This window comes from Thalassophryne amazonica, chromosome 9 (assembly GCF_902500255.1).
Source record: "Thalassophryne amazonica chromosome 9, fThaAma1.1, whole genome shotgun sequence".
NCBI lineage: Eukaryota > Metazoa > Chordata > Actinopteri > Batrachoidiformes > Batrachoididae > Thalassophryne > Thalassophryne amazonica.
The window spans coordinates 86,564,050-86,579,986 of record NC_047111.1 but is presented as its reverse complement, the minus strand read 5'-3'; the positions used below and the strand labels follow the sequence as shown (position 1 = coordinate 86,579,986).

The 15,937-nt window shown below is 40.0% G+C and overlaps 1 protein-coding gene across 1 annotated transcript; it reads left to right on the top strand.

Moving 5' to 3' along the window:
• Nucleotides 1–6,083: 6,083 nt before the first annotated feature.
• LOC117517585 (tigger transposable element-derived protein 6-like) lies at nucleotides 6,084–11,899 on the top strand. The gene is made up of 2 exons (XM_034178675.1): nucleotides 6,084–6,301; nucleotides 10,198–11,899. The coding sequence occupies exon 2, from the start codon at nucleotides 10,204–10,206 to the stop codon at nucleotides 11,509–11,511; it is 1,308 nt and encodes a 435-aa protein (XP_034034566.1). The 5' UTR covers nucleotides 6,084–6,301; nucleotides 10,198–10,203; the 3' UTR covers nucleotides 11,512–11,899.
• The last annotated feature ends 4,038 nt before the right edge of the window (nucleotides 11,900–15,937 follow it).

Below are 15,937 nucleotides of genomic sequence, written 5' to 3'. Positions count from 1 at the left end.
CAGCACTGCACAGGGAGAAAGTTAAATTTGTTAGCCGTTGTGTTAGTGAGGTGTTGCTCCTGCATTTAACATCAACTTGCTTCCCAAATTACTTTTGTCTGATTTGCAGCCCTGCTATGTAATGGGACCGGTTGTGCTGCATGACCTCATTTGAAATTAAGGCTGATTAACCCTGTTGCATTTGAGATATTAATGTTTTATTTTAACTGATGTTGCAACAATAAACTGTTGAATGATGAGTGTTTGGTATTTCAGTTAATAATTCTTTATCATATTTACCCTGTGTGCTGGCAAAGCGTTATCAGTGTGTGTGTGTGTGTGTGAGAGAGAGAGAGAGAGAGAGAGAGACATACAGTATGTATATTTACTTGTACATTTATATTATGGTGTGTGTGCACAGCGTGTAGGTTGTGCATCAACCCTCTGATGCCTTTCATTTGAGTTTTAAACTACCAGATTTTATTTTGAAAAGCTTCGAAAGCAGTGGTCATTTTAATAGATAAATTAATCTCAGGGGCTACTTATTCCCAATTATGCTTCCAATTACAGTTTTTGATAAAACAAAACACAAAAACCTTCAACCTGTTAACATTTTCTTCTTGCAATTACAGCAGCTGTGTTTCTTTAAAATATATATTTCACAGCTCATTTTAAAAAAGGGAAAGAAAAGTAATCTTCCTATTCCCAAAAGAAAAACTTTATATTTATCAAATATTATTAAAATTATGAAATATAGCAACACATACATTTAATGAAATAATTACAATGCTTATACAGCATTTGATTTTTACCTGAGGCCAAAATATGGCCATCTGGTATTGCAAAGGCCTTGCATCTGTCTGTCCGTCTGTCTGTGCTCAGCATAGGTCCAGTCCCATTACTGCCAGGGTCTTCAAATTCACAGGAAACATTCTTGGGACACAGACCTTGGAAAAGTTCAAAGATGGCTATCCTTGACCTATTTTAAGAGGTCGAAATATCACATATTGTTCCCTATTCTTATGCTCATATAGCCGAGGGTATTTTAGCATTGTGTTATATTTCTAACTATATACCAAAAATGTAATTATAGACACATAAGGACAGTGACACATTTTTTTGTCATTTCATTTCTGGACACCACTACAGCATAGTTGAATTTAAACAATCAAGACGTAATCGTAGTGTCATCTTTCAGCTTTAATTTAAAGGATTTAACAAGAATATCACATTTATGAATTACAGACATTTTCAGAGGTCATACTTAACTGGACAAACTAAATATAAAGACTGTTGTTTAAACAAAATTTCCAAGTCACTGAATGTGTCTTGGACTTCATTTATACACACACACACACACACACACACACACACACACACACACACACACACACACACACACACACACACACACACACACACACACACACACACACACACACACACACTCATCTTCAACCGCTTAATCCAGTCAAGGGTCACAGGGGTTGGAGCCTATCCCAGCAGTCATAGAGCGTGAGGCGGGGTACACCCAGGACAGGACGCCAGTCTGTCACAGGACCACAAACAGACAAACAAACACATTCACACCCACTCGCATACCTATGGACAATTTAAAGAGTCCAGTCCACCTAACCCACATTTCTTTGGATGTGGGAGGAAACCGGAGCACCCGGAGGAAACCCACGCAAACACGGGGAGAAGATGCAAACTCCACAGAGAAAGGCCACAGGTGGGAATTGAACCTATGACCTTCTTGCTGTGAGGCAACAGTGCTAACCACTAAGCCACCGTGCTGCCCTGACTTCATTTACATCAGTCGTTAATAAATACAAGCAGTGTGGTAAATCTGCCTGGAGGAGGCGTTTCTTAACACCCTGAGTGACCGAGAAGTTACAGGCTGCTGTGACTGTGATTCAAGCACTTGTGCATAGAATAACTTATTTCTGTTGCATCACCAATTATAGATCTTCATTTTGTAGTGAAGGATTTCCTTCATAAGAAAGCATGAAATTTGGCCCTGTGACAGACTGGTGTCCTGTCGAGGGTGTACCCCACCTCACGCCCTATGACTGCTGGGATAGGGACCCTTAATTTTGGAGTAAGTGGTTGAAGGTGAGTGAGTGACTGAGTGAAAACATGAAATTCCAGAATGCACATAGGAGACTCAAGCCCAGATCTGATCTATTTTCATGCTTGAGAATTCTACTCTCTGTTCCACTCCACCATGAAGCTGTGACTGGTGGTGCAACAGACAAAAGTTGTACTATGCACAGACTCTCCAACCACAAAAGCCTCCTTTCATGCTTGATCACTCAGTTTTTGAGAACTGCCCACTCCAGACAGATTTTCATCATACTGTTTGTATTTCTTCAAAGATGGATGTAAATGGCATCCAAGACAGATCCAGTGACTTAGAAATGTTCACGTATCCATCCCCTGACTTGTCTCAAGAAAGCTGGACATAAAAGCGATGACATAAAAGTCACAATCATCCTTATTTTAAGTAGTCTAATTACTTATGACTTCTGACAATGGAGAGGGAGCGTGTATGAAAATGGCTTCAATTCCTAAACGATTCTTTTTTTTTTTTTTTTAGTTAACCCCTTGACTTAAACCTGAAATTACACTTCAAGCACATTTCGATTATTTTATTTCAACTCCACTGTGGTGGTGGACAGAATCAAATTACACAAGATGTGTCCCTGCCCAAATACTAATGGACCTGAGTGTACATTAAATGTGGTGTTTCCTATGTGAGTGTGTTTCTCACCCCCACCCCCCCCCACACACACACACACCCTCCGAACCAAAAATACAAAATAAATGCATCCGCATGAACCAAGATTTGAATTTAGTTGTATTTCACATTTTTACCCCAGTCACCATGTGGCCCCTGCAAAGGCTGCCTCACATTTTGAGCACCACTGGTACAGTGTGCATAGGAAAACACTTTGTGTCACCTCTGATCGACACAGTCACCTCCTCGCACTTTGGACGAGTTGTAACTTCAGTATTTACATGATTAACCAAATCACTAAAACAAAGAGTCTAAAAACAAAAGAGATGCATTATGCATTATACATTTGATTTCAATGGTATATTTGCTCAGCAGGTGTCAGATGTGGCTGTGAATAATAATGCAAAACCTGAAAAACATGGAAATAAAAAACACTGGTGGTTAATCAAAGTTTGCACATTTTATATCATTGAAATTCAGTGCAGAGCACTCAGACGGAGAATAGAGTGTCTATGGAAAAACAGAGCCCAGTGCAGAACCTACTGATCTGCACAGACAGACAACAGAGGAACAAATTACTTATTGTGAAAAAAGGTTTGTTTAAATTAACAAATAAATCCTTCATGCAGATTTTTCAGTCCTGATTGTTAGATACAGGAATATGAGGTACAGCAGAAATAAAGTGAGCAAAAGCATAAAGCCTAATCACTGTATCAATAATCAGTATGTATTATGAGATCAGGTGAGTGCGATAAATGAGAAGTTCTCATCAAACCAGTATGAAAATTTTAAATTTTCCAGCTTGCACTGGAGTATGAGGAAAAACAAGCCATCCATTTTACCTGATTGGATTAAAAAGCATAACTGCAAAAAGGGCAGATACCTTGATTGATGAAGCACCGCAAGAGCTTTAAATGTCAGCATGTTTATTATTAACGCAAATATCACCAAACCCATTTGTCTGCATGAGGAATGTGGGCCAACAATAATTAACGTGCATGGATGGGTCAATTATGGCTGCAATACACCAAACACACCATGTGTTCACTGGTCAGCAGATTTATGGTGTTAGATCAGTGACAAGAAAAATTTTTATAGTAGATGTAATTACCCAGTAAGAACCTACAGTAACATATTAACATTCAAAACCCCAAAACAAAGAAGCATTATATTGCACTGATTTCCAGGCTTTGGAAAATGTTGTGAAAGTGTAGGAACACGGACCCACAACAGGGGGCGCAATGAATGGACAATGGAGGAAGTAAAAAACAAGATTTACTACTGAAACAAGCACGAGTAGTATAACAAACACAATGTTTAGGGTCGAATCCGCTGGTGTCGTGTGGGCAGGCTCGAAGATAGGAGACGTCCGTCTCAGTCGAACCGGAACCACCCAGATCTCCACTGCCACCGAACCCCGGAAATACTGGAACCGCCAAGTCCCGAATTCCCAGGTGGCCACTGCCTCCGCTCGTCGGATCCGGTACTGCTGGCAGGAGAGAGCAAGAACACACAGGAGTGGATGAACGCACCCAGTACAGAGAGGGGAGAAGCCGCCTCCACCTCTTGGCAAAGTTCAGCAGGAAGGTGAGTACTTATCCAAAGAAGGAGGGTCTCAGTAGTCACCAGTCCTGAAAGGTTTAACAAGTTTATCAATCACAGAATATGCTGCAGAGAATGTTACCTTGGTCTTAGGCGATATCTCGGCACTGAGGTGGAGACGCCGTCCTCCTGATATACCTCGGTGCTGAGTAGAAACAGCTGTGTTTGGTGATGGGTGACAGCTGTCACCCAGATTACTCCCATGATGCGGTAGCGCCCTCTGGTGCCTGGAGCCCGCACTCCAGGCAGGGCGCCCTCTGGTGGTGGTGGGCCAGCAGTACCTCCTCTTCAGCGGCCCACACAACAGAAAAGCCTAGACATAAACCCTCTAAAATGCAGTGAGTGAATATATACACAGATAAATGACAGCAGTCCCTCCAGTTTGTTAACACAATAACTCCAAAACAATAAAAGGTTTCTTGTTTTAATGTTTAAATTTAGAAATTGTTTCCTTAAACTAAACTGGTATATAATAAGTATAAACACATTCAAATCAAGAGAACTTTAATATAACAGATTAATTCAAATAGCAAATTTGTTTCACTTATGTAATATTTTGTAGATGTGTGCACCACCTGCTGGATGGTTAGTGTATGCTGGATTGATGATGGATTAGGAGCAGGTGTGGTTGTCAGTGAAGGCGAGAGAGAAAAGATTTCTGCATGGAAAAATGTACAAAATCAGAGGCTAAATTTTTACTTTCAGAATATTTCACTCTAAAATGCAAATAAAACAATCATACCTTCAAACAACCCTGGGAAGGGATTTTGTGTGAACTTAGTCTTTGTAACAGCTGTCTACAGTAAGCAAGGTAACAGGAGTAATGTTTTGTCACGTATTTTTTTAAATCAGGCCTTAATATTGCTTATGAAGAAGAAAGAGCATTATCAGAAGGAAATGCTCAAACCCTACATGTCTGGCATTTATTACGTAGGAAAATAGCTAATTTTATGGAATTAGCTCAGATATTTTAAATTCTAATCCAATTACATTTGTTCCGCAAATTTGATTGGTTAATCGTGCGAGATTTCAGACCATAAAATATCACGTTGACGGTGGCAAAATATTCGACCATTTCACATGTGATGTATACTCCACACTCTGACCGCGCGCTTTGCTACGCAGATGTGAATAATAGCCCTGTCAGCTGAGAGTGAGAGAAACTGGTGGAGCAACAATGATGCCGAAATGGGTGAATTTAAGCTACCGTACGAAAGTATTGATGTGGATTCTGATACATAATTACTCAATGCAGTTTCCAGTTTGGCATGAAGACGCTGTTACTACCGTAAGCTTTGATGAGCCGACCACACCCTTTGACAACGATTCGGAAGGGGCCATGCGGAGAGACGGATCCAGGTCGAATTACTTACAGAAAAATAAACCGTGCAAATGATGGAATTGGATTAGAATGGAAATAGTTGTCTGATGACCATAAAATCCAGCATTAACGTCCGCAAATCATCAGACACAACAGGGTTATTCCATAAGTATTTCACTGCTTAAAAACCTGTGTAACGTTTTTTCTGCATGTGGGAGTGGTCTGGCTGTGCTCTCGACCTAAACTTTTCGACTTGAACTGTTACTTAGCTTTTAAATGAATTAGCCGAATTAAATAATCCTATCATGCAGTTGTTATTCATTAATAGTTTCGATTATTAAAGTTCACAAAAGTTGAAGTTTGCTTTTAAAATGTTACAAGTTTACTTGAAAAAAGTAGGGAAGGTTATGCTTTTATTTTGAAGCCTCCATCACGCAACATCCTGGTTTGATGATGTTTTCCGGAAGCTGTGTTATGTCAATATGCTGTCCTGTTAAAAATGGTGCTGTTTGTGAGGCTTTCCACAAAAGACTGGTAGCTGTAACAACCTTCTGTTTATATGCCATGCGGACATTAACATTAATGTAATGTTACGACGTGCGGCAGTGTAACCGGAGAGCCTGGCCGAGCTCAAGCATTTAGAGGACGACTCTCGACTTGTAAGTTATTATCATAGATATTAAAAAGACCAGAGGGGACAGAAACCCATTTTCACGATATTTTTTTCAGCCATTTTGGTAGGGGGCTATCTAGCAACCATCTGTAAATACTGCACAGATCACATACCTTTTCTATCGGCTACAGCTTTGGGTGTTTTAAGGGCATTAATCAGTTATTTGCAATAATTGATTGATTGGTTTTATTTTCTCAAAACACACACACCAAAAAAACTAAAATCACGATATGATAATACAGTAATTTCAAAACAAAATTGTGGCATATTTCCATTGTGGACCTGTAGACGTCTGTGCTTAGGCAGAGGAAAGAAAAATCTAAAAGAAAAAATTGAAAACATCTCATGTAAGCTAAAACAGCATTGTAGGCAACGTTAATTAGTAAAATAATAAACAATGTAATACCAACATTGATTATTTAAAAGTGATAGTTAAACATTGTAATGCACCAGATAAACCTCTAAACTTAAAGTCTCCAGTACAGGTGTTTATATATATATATATACGAGGTCTATTAGAAAAGTATCCGACCTTATTATTTTTTCAAAAACCATATGGATTTGAATCACGTGTGATTACATCAGACATGCTTGAACCCTCGTGGGCATGCAAGAGTTTTTTCACGCCTGTCGGTTACGTCATTCGCCTGTGGGCAGGCTTTGAGTGAGGAGTCGTCCACCCGCTCGTCGATTTTTTTCATTGTTTAGGAATGGCTCAGAGACTGTTGCTTTGTTTGATAAAAATTTTTTCAAAACTGTAAGGCACAACTGAGTGGACACCATTCAATAAATTCAGCTGGTTTTCGGTAAAAATTTTAACAGCTGATGAGAGATTTTGGTCTGGTAGTGTCGCTTTAAGGACGGTCCACGGCGCCTGACGGCAATCTGCGCTTCGAGGCGGCAGCGTCTCGCCGTTTCAAGTTGAAAACTTCCACATTTCAGGCTCTGTTGACGCAGTAAGTCGTCAGAGAACAGAGAACTTTCAGAAGAAGTCGGCATGAGGAGTTTATTCGGACATTCCATTGTTAACGGTCATTTTGTAATGAAAGAACGTGCGGGCAGAGTCGCATATCGGGCTGGACCCGACCGCGGGGGGTCGCGGCAGGAAAAACACCTCCGTTGGAAATCTTAACGGGCAAGTTGGAACATGCCCAAGCTGTTAAACAATTTCTCAGTTACTCACTTGTTGAAAGCCATTAAAAGCCGCCTGAATTCTACAAATGGTTTTCAACACGGAGGTGTTTTTCCTGTCGCGGCGCACACAGATTTGCCGAGTCGTCACGGAAACGACTCGGCGAATTTGCGCGTACGTCTTTCATTAAAAAAATGTCCTTAAACAGTGGAATGTCCGCATAAATTCCTCATGCCGGCATCTTCTGAATCTTCTCTGTTCTCTCACGATGTCCTGGGTGAATTAAGCCTTAAACTAGGATGTTTTAAGTTCGAAACAGGCCGACGACAGCGCCTGGAAGCGCTGCAGGACGTCCCGCTCCGTGGGAAGTCCTTACACCGACAGAAACACCCCATAATCTCTCATCAGCCGTTAAACTTTTCACAGAAAACCATCTTAATTTCTCGAATAGTGTCCACTCGGATATTCCTCACAGGTCCAGAAAAAATTTTGATAAAGCAATGCGCGCCGTCTCGAGCAGCGTGTGAAACAAAGGAATTCAGCCGAGAGGGCGGGACCACATCTCACTCAAGGCCTGCCCACAGGGAAATGACATCACCGACACGCGTGAAAAAACTCACGCATGCGCACGAGGGTTCAAGCATGATTGGTGTAATCGCATGTCATTCAAATCCATATAGTTAAAAAAAAAAAAAAAGGGTCGGTTTATTATCTAAGAGACCTCGTATATATAATTTTACTTTTAATTAATAATTTGTCATAGATTGGATGGCCAGCTGTCCCCCCTCTCCAAACTTTTGTGGTGTTAGTAGTATGTTGCTTTCTTAACATTGTTTGTCATTATTCCTTCCCTCTCCCAAGATTGCAGCCCAAACAATCATGACTGGCTGCTTCAGTTGAATGGCACTGTCCCCTCTAGTCATTTTAATCTCTATGGTTATTTTGTACAAAGTGTCTATATGGAAGATGTATCCAAAACATGAATTTTACAGGTACGGTATGGGTAGAGAGCTAGAAGAAAGGCTTGGGGAAGAATATCAAGTAATGTGGATTAGGGTCAGGGTTAGTGTATCAAGCTCTGTGGAAGACTATAGTCCTATAATGCTCTATGGGAATGTTTTGGCCAATCAGAGGCATTCTCTCTTCTGACCTGTAGCCACATCCTATTTTTTATGTCAACATTTTGTAACAGGGGCAGCATGGTGACTTGGTGGTTAGCACTGTTGCTTCACAGCAAGAAGGTCATGGGATTGATTCCCAGCTGTGGCCTTTCTGTATGGAGTTTGTGTGTTCTCCCAGTGTTTGTGTGGGTTCCTTCCAGGTGCTCCAGATTCCTCCCACATCCAAAGACATGCAGGATAGGTGAACTGTAAACATTAAATTGTCCGTAGGTGTGCGTGCGGGTGTGAATGTTTGTTTGTCTATATGTGGCCCTGCAACAGACTGACATCCTGTCCAGGGTGTACCCCGCCTCACGCCCTATGGCTGCTAGGATAGGCTCCACCCCCCATGACCCTGTGGCACAGCTCCCCATGGAGTACGCTGTTGAAGATGAGTGAGTGAGTGAGTAAGTGAGCAAGTGAACATATTGCAACAATAACAATAGCTTTAGTTATTGATAAGGAGCTTCCTGTGTGTGTTTTTTAGAAAATTAGTGTCCATCACAAGCCTGAATGTGGTTTCCACATAATAGGGTGTTACATATTCTCTGACTTGATTAACTGAAATGTCTTTTACATTTGACAGACTTTTCATTTGTTTAGTATTGAGTTATTTATTTTATTATTACTCTTATATATTTCATTTTAATTTAATATCTTCTATATCTTCTATGCAGGGGTGGTGGCCAAGTGGTTAATGCGCTTGGTTTCAGTGCAGAAGGCTCCAGGTTTAAATCCCACCCCTGCCACATTTCTCCATGTAATGTGGAGTTGCGTCAGGAAGGGCATCCGGCGTAAAATCTGTGCCAATTCAACATGCAGATCCACCTCGGATTTGCTGTGGCGACCCCGAGTGCAAACAAGGGAGCAGCCGGAGGGACTTACTTACTTATATTCGATATCTTCTATATACGTTTGTAGTCATCATAAGTAATAATAGTTATACTTGTATACTTGTATTTAATTTGGATAAATTACGAGGTTGTCATAATATTTTTTAAATGTGTATTTAAAAAAAAAATGCCGATTGACAGCTGTTCAGAATTAAATAAACAGATAGTTACACATTACTTACAGCTATGTATGTAAAATTATTTATGTACACAAGCAACAAAAAATGATCAGTAGAGATGGCATCTTCAAAAATCTGAACATATAATTATGGTTATTTATAATAAAGTTCATGTTTAAACTGCAAAACATTTAGCCTTAATTACATTTCATTGTTATTAGGGTTTGATAACATGATGTTCAGAGTCATTGCCATTTTTTATGTATATAGTGGTATGGTAAATTTTTTCACACCCTAATATCTGTATCAGCCCCCCAAAAATTAATATCGGCTGGGAATTGGAAATTCTAAACATATCAGCAAACAGTGGAAATATTTAACTTTGGCTGCTAACTGAATTAGTTAAAGGTCAAAGTGATCACAGATTTAGATGAAATGTCAGTCTGAATAATAGAGGATGACTGTGTTTAAACACTCTTACAATATGTACAGTGAGTGATAAGGTAAAATATTTTGTTATTTTTCTCCATTGCTGGAGCTAAATATATCTTTAACATGAGTTTTCTTTGCTGTTCTAGAGAAAAATGCCATCGAGAAATCATCTTGAGAAAATTGGGAGGAAAAAGAAGAAAAAATGGACAGAGGAGGCCATGGAGCGTGCACTGATTGAAGTGAAGTCTGGAAGGTGTACAGTGAGGCAGGCTGCTAAGGACTTTGGTGTTCCTAAATCATCACTGGGGGACAGAGTTAGTGGGCGGGTGAGACCGGGGAGTCGGAGCGGGCCTGCTCAGCTTATTACATCCGCTGATGAGGAGCTGCTGGTAGAATTCTCCTTGTACATGTCCAAGCATGGCTTTCCACTTACAAAGCAACAGCTGGTGTCCTTTGCTTCATCAATCTACAAGCGGCAGCACCGGAGGGTTGCATTTTCAAAACTGGGCCAGACATGGTGGCTCAATTTTAGGAAACGGCAAGAAAAGAATATTAGCATTCAGCCATCGGATAATGTTGTCCGTGGGAGGACAGCATGTGTGAGGAAGGAAGCAGTGGATCAGTTTTTCCACTTAATGAGTGCCATCATGGATGCTCACGGGCTGAGAGAGAAGCCTTACCAAATCTTCACATGCCATGATATGGGCTTTCAGCTGGGCAGGAAGAGAGCAATTCTCACCAAACATTGTAGTCTGGGCTACAAGCCGACATCAGGCTTGAGGGACCACATCTCTATCCTGGCTTGTTTTAGTGCGGCTGGAGATGATATTCCCCCATTTATTATTTACTCCAAGGCCTATCCAGGGGGAGTGTGCTACAAGACACAAGGGCCCCCCAAGGCCCTCTATGGTTGGTCAGACTCTGGTTGTATCAACTCTGACCTCTTCAAGAAGTGGTTCCTCAAACACTTCCTCAGGCATGCACCAAAGGAACGGCCACTGCTGCTGATTTTTGATGGCCACAAGTCACCTGTCAGTCTAGAGGTGGTGGAAGCGGCTCGTAACCAGGGCGTTATCCTTCTCTGTCTTCCGCCTCATTGTTCTCACATCCTGCAGCCACTTGATGTGGGTCTGTTTGCTCTCCTGAAGCTGCGTTTCACAGCGCTCGTAAGTGATGGCTGTACTGCTGAAACTCTCTTTGGAGTCAGCAAAAAAGAATTCTCTGGTGTATTTAAGGAGACTTACCAGGTAGCAAAGGAGCAGGAGGGTGTTGGAGTTGTCAAGGAAGGTTTCAGGAAATGTGGGCTCTACCCACTGAACTATTTCACCAACAAAGAGACTCTGGTGGCTTCACACAATATGGTTCCCATAGCAGGACCCTCCTTGTCCTTATCACCTCTAAAAGGCCGTGCTGTAGTGACACCCAATACTGGTGGACCTTCTGAGCTCAATGCGTCCTGACGATCACTGTTTTCTGTACCTCAGGCCAAGGAAATACTGACCCCATATAGTTTAACAAGACATGAATGAACAGAAAGCAGTTTTGCCTTTGTGTTTGAACAGCTTGTAGCTCCTCCAGCTTTCCTCAGAGTACTCTATTTCTCAGGTGAAGTGGGTGTGTCAGTGTTATTGACTCAGAAACACTGAGCTCAGCTTTTACATTGGATTTGCTTGGGTTGAATGTGGTGAAACATTAATATCAATTAGGTAGCAGACATTTAACATTTGCTGTCACATTTCTATTAGTTCAAAAGATGGCGTTTACTGAGTGGGTTTATGTAATAATTTGTTACCCCCAGCAAGGAGGTAATGTTTTCACTGTTGTTTGTCTGTTATCAGGATAACACAAGAAGTAATGAATGGATTTCAGTGAAATTTGGTGAGCAGATGGGTGATGTTTCAAAACATAAGTTATCCACATTTGGAGGTGATCTGGAATATATTCTGGAACTGAGATCCAGAACAATGTTTGACACATAGCAATATTTAACTCAAAAGTTGTGTGAAGATGTTGATGAATTTTGGTGAGCAGATGAATAATATCCAGGAAAATTAGGGACTTTATTTTTAATTTGATCTGGAACATATTTTCCAGAACATATGTGGCCTTGGTGGAGGTACGTGCTCTCTGCATGCCATCGAATTTTGTTTGCTTAAACCATAATATTTCAGAAACCTAAGCAACATTGGCACTGTTCCAGAAGCATATAGGAGGTTTGTAATAGGATACATGGAACGATCTTACATTCTTAGGATAATAATAAATATATTTAATCTGTTACAGTTATAGATTAAAAACATAATCAGATTACTGATACAATTCCTAAATTTGTATTATTTTCAGTATTATTTCTCTAAAATAAATTGTAAAGCAATTTTCTGCAAAGAATATGCACACACATCACAACATAACTTTGCTTAAATTGTGAACAAGTGTGAATCAGTCAGTCAGTCAGTCAATCATGAGTGATGTTCTAACCCCTTCAGTGGAACGGTGTTTCAGCTGTTTAACAGCTGGATGTTTTTCCTCATATTTTGTAAGTAGATTGTCACTACAAACAATTTAATCTCTTTGCTTTAGAAACCTTAAGGAGAAAAAAAAAAACATTAAACCATTATTGAATTATTGCTTCCAAAACCAGTAATGTGTAGAATTCATGATATTAAAACATTGGTTAAATGTTTTGTTTCCAGGTCACCTGCTGAAGTAAACATGAATAAAAGTTTATGATAGCATGTGTTCTTGGTGTATACTACGTAAACTGCGATGAAAAGTATTTTTGAGTTGGAGCAGGCTGTGGCTGCCTGTAAGGCTACATACAGATGCATGCCATGGGGCTCAGTCATGAATTTTAGTAAAAACCAGTGTTTTTACTACAACCCCAATTCCAATGAAGTTGGGACGATGTGTAAAATGTAAATAACAACAGAATACAATGATTTGCAAATCCTCTTCAACCTATATTCAATTGAATACAGAAAGACAAGATATTTAATGTTCAAACTGATAAACTTTATTGTTTTGTGTAAATATTTTCTTATTTTGAAATGGATGCCTGCAACATGTTTCAAAAAAGCTGGCACAGTGGTATGTTTACCACTGGCCTAGTTCAAAAATAATAAAGCCTAACTGCTGATTTGCATTGCATTTGTCATGAACAAGCCATTATTTTAATTTAGCACCATCTAGATTTATCTATGAGTTGCCAATAGTCTCTTTGACAGGTACTGAAAATTTCATGGAAAAATTCCGCACGGTTCCAGAGATGCACAAAATTTACCCCAAAAATAGCACTTTTTTCATCAATTGTTGTCGCAAGCGTTACGCTCTAGCACATAGTAGGTATATATGCACTGATAATTTCTAGCAATGACTGAACCGAGAGACCAGTAGAAATATTGAAACTCTGATATATAACCATACCTAAAATGATAACATTTCACAAAAAGACCACTTTTAAATTTTGATGGTTATGTCACACTTTGGCTTCATTATTTTTGAACTAGGCTCACTGTGTTACTTCACCTTTCCTTCTAACAACACTCAATAAGCATTTGGGAACTGAGGACACTAATTGTTGAAACTTTGTAGGTGGAATTCTTTCCCATTCTTGCTTGATGTACGATTTCAGGTGTTCAACAGTCTGGGGTCTCTGTTGTCATATTTTGCGCTTCATAATGCACCACACATTTTCAATGGGCGACAGGTTTGGACTGCAGGCAGGCCAGTCTAGTACCCGCACTCTTTTACTATGAAGCCACGCTGTTGTAACATGTGCAGAATATGGCTTGGCATTGTCTTGCTGAAATAAGCAGGGAAGTCCCTGAAAAAGACGTTGCTTGGATGGCAGCATATGTTGCTCCAAAACCTGGATGTACCTTTCAGCATTGATGATGCCATCACAGATGTGTAAGTTGCCCATGCTATGGGCACTAATACACCCCCATACCATCACTGATGCTGGCTTTTGAACTTTGCGCTGATAACAATCTGGATGGTCTTTTTCCTCTTTTGTCCAGAGCACACAATGTCCATGATTTTCAAAAACAATTTGAAATGTGGACTCATCAGAACACAGCACACTTTTTCACTTTTCATCTGTCCATTTCAAATGAGCTCGGGCCCAGAGAAGGCGGCCGCGGTTCTGGATGTTGTTGATGTATGGCTTTCGCTTTGCATGGTAGAGTTTTAACTTGCACTTGTAGATGTAGTGACAAACTGTGTTAACCGACAATGGTTTTCTGAAGTGTTCCTGAGCACATGTGGTAAGTTCCTTTACACAATGATGTCTGTGTTTAATGCAGTGCTGCCTGAGGGATTGAAGATCGCGGGCATTCAGTGTTGGTTTTCGGCCTTGCTGCTTACATGTAAAAGTTCTCCAGATTCTCTGAATCTTCTGACTATATTATGGACTGTAGATGATGGAATCCCTACGTTCCTTGCAATTGAATGTTGAGAAACACTGTTCTTAAACTGTTGGACTATTTTTTCATGCAGTTGTTCACAAAGTGGTGATCCTCACCCCATCTTTACTTGTGAACGGCTGAGCCTTTTGGGGATGCTTTTTTTAATACCCAATCATGACACTCGCCTGTTTCCAATTAGCCTGTTCACCTGTGGAATGTTCCAAACAGGTGTTCTTTGAGCATTCATCAACTTTCCAAGTCTTTTGTTGCCCCGTTCCAACTTTTTTGTAATGTGTTGCAGGCATTTCAAAATTAGCAAATATATGCACAAAAAAGTCTAGCAGTTTGAACATTAAATACCTTGTCTTTGTGCTGTATTCAATTGAATATAGGTTGAAGAGGATTTGCTTATCATTGTATTCTGTTTTTATTTACATTTCACACAACGTCCCAACTTCAATGGAATTGGGGTTGTATATGGAACATTTTTCATACAACTCATTGCAATGTAACTCCTCATTTTGTTACTTTATATTTCATCTTTGGCATGAAATAATCCCACCAAATAAGGAGAAATGCTGTTAATTTAATGTTGTTCAGATGTGTTTAGGTTACAGATTACATGTGCAGTTAATAAGAATATGTAGTGGAATATATATCTAATTTTCCTAACCCTGGATGAAGGTGATCCCTCGGAATATGTTTGTATTGATTTTCAATAAGTCCAACCCCTTACCTCTAAAAGGCAGAGGTTTGCAAACAGAAATCCTGGGGGACAAATATGAATTGTGTCCAAACTTGAATTAATTTGATTTATGTGGCAAGAATTTACTACATTGCTGTGATGCTGAAAGCTCATCTATCTTGTGTTTGGGTGTTGTCAGTGTTGGATGACCCCTGTGTTTTTGTGTGTAAAAGCTCAAACTTGTAACTCGGGAAAAAGTAGATGTGGCAGCGGAAAGAAACATGCAGGTGTTAAAGCAGCAGCGTGTTCCTCTCTGCTTTGTAGGGCAGTTAGGATTGTATTCAGGTGCAGCAACACATAGTCACAAGTCAGGCTGCACCGTCGTCCCGCATCAGTGCTGCTCACTTACTGCTTGTTATGTTTTATGCTGTTGTAGAAGGTGTTTGTGCCTGGAGTTCTTATACAGTTATTAGCTATTATTAACCACCACAGCAAGGCTAAAGGACGCTTAGAGTTTAACTTACAGAAATGCAGCTGCAACGTGTTTGCTGCTCCCCCTCCGGTATAAATAAATAAAATGAATACGTTTTTCCATTGAAGAGGCTCAGAGTGTACAATAGATAGAGACTTAATCCTCTTGGGCTTTTACACATTTTAATTTCTTTATGCAATTATGTAGTGTATATAGTGTACGTTAATACATAATTAATACATTAATACATAATAGTGTACATTAGCACAACGAAATTGGGGCGTAGTCTTCCTCGGTGCAAAACAAAGACGAAAATCAGATAA